Source organism: Charadrius vociferus, unplaced genomic scaffold (assembly GCF_000708025.1).
Source record: "Charadrius vociferus isolate BGI_N301 unplaced genomic scaffold, ASM70802v2 scaffold493, whole genome shotgun sequence".
Lineage (NCBI taxonomy): Eukaryota > Metazoa > Chordata > Aves > Charadriiformes > Charadriidae > Charadrius > Charadrius vociferus.
The window spans coordinates 1,039,361-1,040,135 of NW_009647581.1; the positions used below are offsets into that span (position 1 = coordinate 1,039,361).

The 775-nt window shown below is 57.4% G+C and overlaps 1 protein-coding gene across 1 annotated transcript in view; it reads right to left on the bottom strand.

The window, feature by feature from the left end:
* Nucleotides 1-100: 100 nt before the first annotated feature.
* FOXF1 (forkhead box F1) overlaps nt 101-775 on the bottom strand; it is a gene marked incomplete at its 5' end in the record, with an annotated part of 2,705 nt that continues 2,030 nt past the window's right edge. The window contains one exon of the mRNA XM_009880956.1: nt 101-261. Coding sequence (XP_009879258.1) covers nt 101-261 — 161 coding nt within the window. The remainder of the gene's footprint in view (nt 262-775) is intronic.

Consider the following 775-nt stretch of genomic DNA (forward strand, 5'->3'; position numbering starts at 1 on the left):
AGACCCCCCCCCGACTTCCACCGAGAGGGTCCTTTGGGGGGTGGGCTCGGTGCCCGGGTCAGGCCTTGCCGGCCCCAGGAGGTGTTTTTTCCGCCCCGTATCACATAACGCACGGCTTGATGTCCTGGTATGTCACTTGTTGGTGGTAATAGGAGCCGCTGCCCGCTGAATGCATGGAGGAGGAGGCCATGGCGTTGAAAGAGAAGACGAATTCCTTTCTGTCGCACATGCTCGGAGACTGGGAGTGATACCGCGGGATGCCTGTGGGACGGGGAAGGGGGGAAAGATTGTCAGCCGTGGGGATTATATTTAGTAGAGGAGGTTGAGCGCGGAGGGGGGAGAAAGCCGCCGTCTGGGGTTTAAAAAAATAATAATAAAAATAATAATAATAATATGCAACCCCCCCGCAGTCCCCGCGTCTCAGCGTGAAATTGGGTGTATTTTTGCATGCACACAAATAGACGGGCACTCGGCGCTGCCTCCGCCGGCGCGGACAGGTGCGGCGGGGGAAAAACCCCGCGGCCCCGGGACGCTTCCAGGAGACGGGATTTGTTTTGGGTTGAGTTTAGTTTGTTTTGGGTTTTGGGGTTGTTTTGTTGTTTGTTTTGGTTTGGTTTTTTTTTTCTTTTCTTCATTTTGCCTCCTTGAAGGTACCGGCTGCTTTTTTTGCCATCGCCTCCGCCCGCGCGGAATGTCCGCGGGGTGCGGAGCGGGGAAAGCCCGTTCGCCCACCGGGGTCGGCGGCAGAGACCGGGCGGAGAGCGGCCGAGGGCGA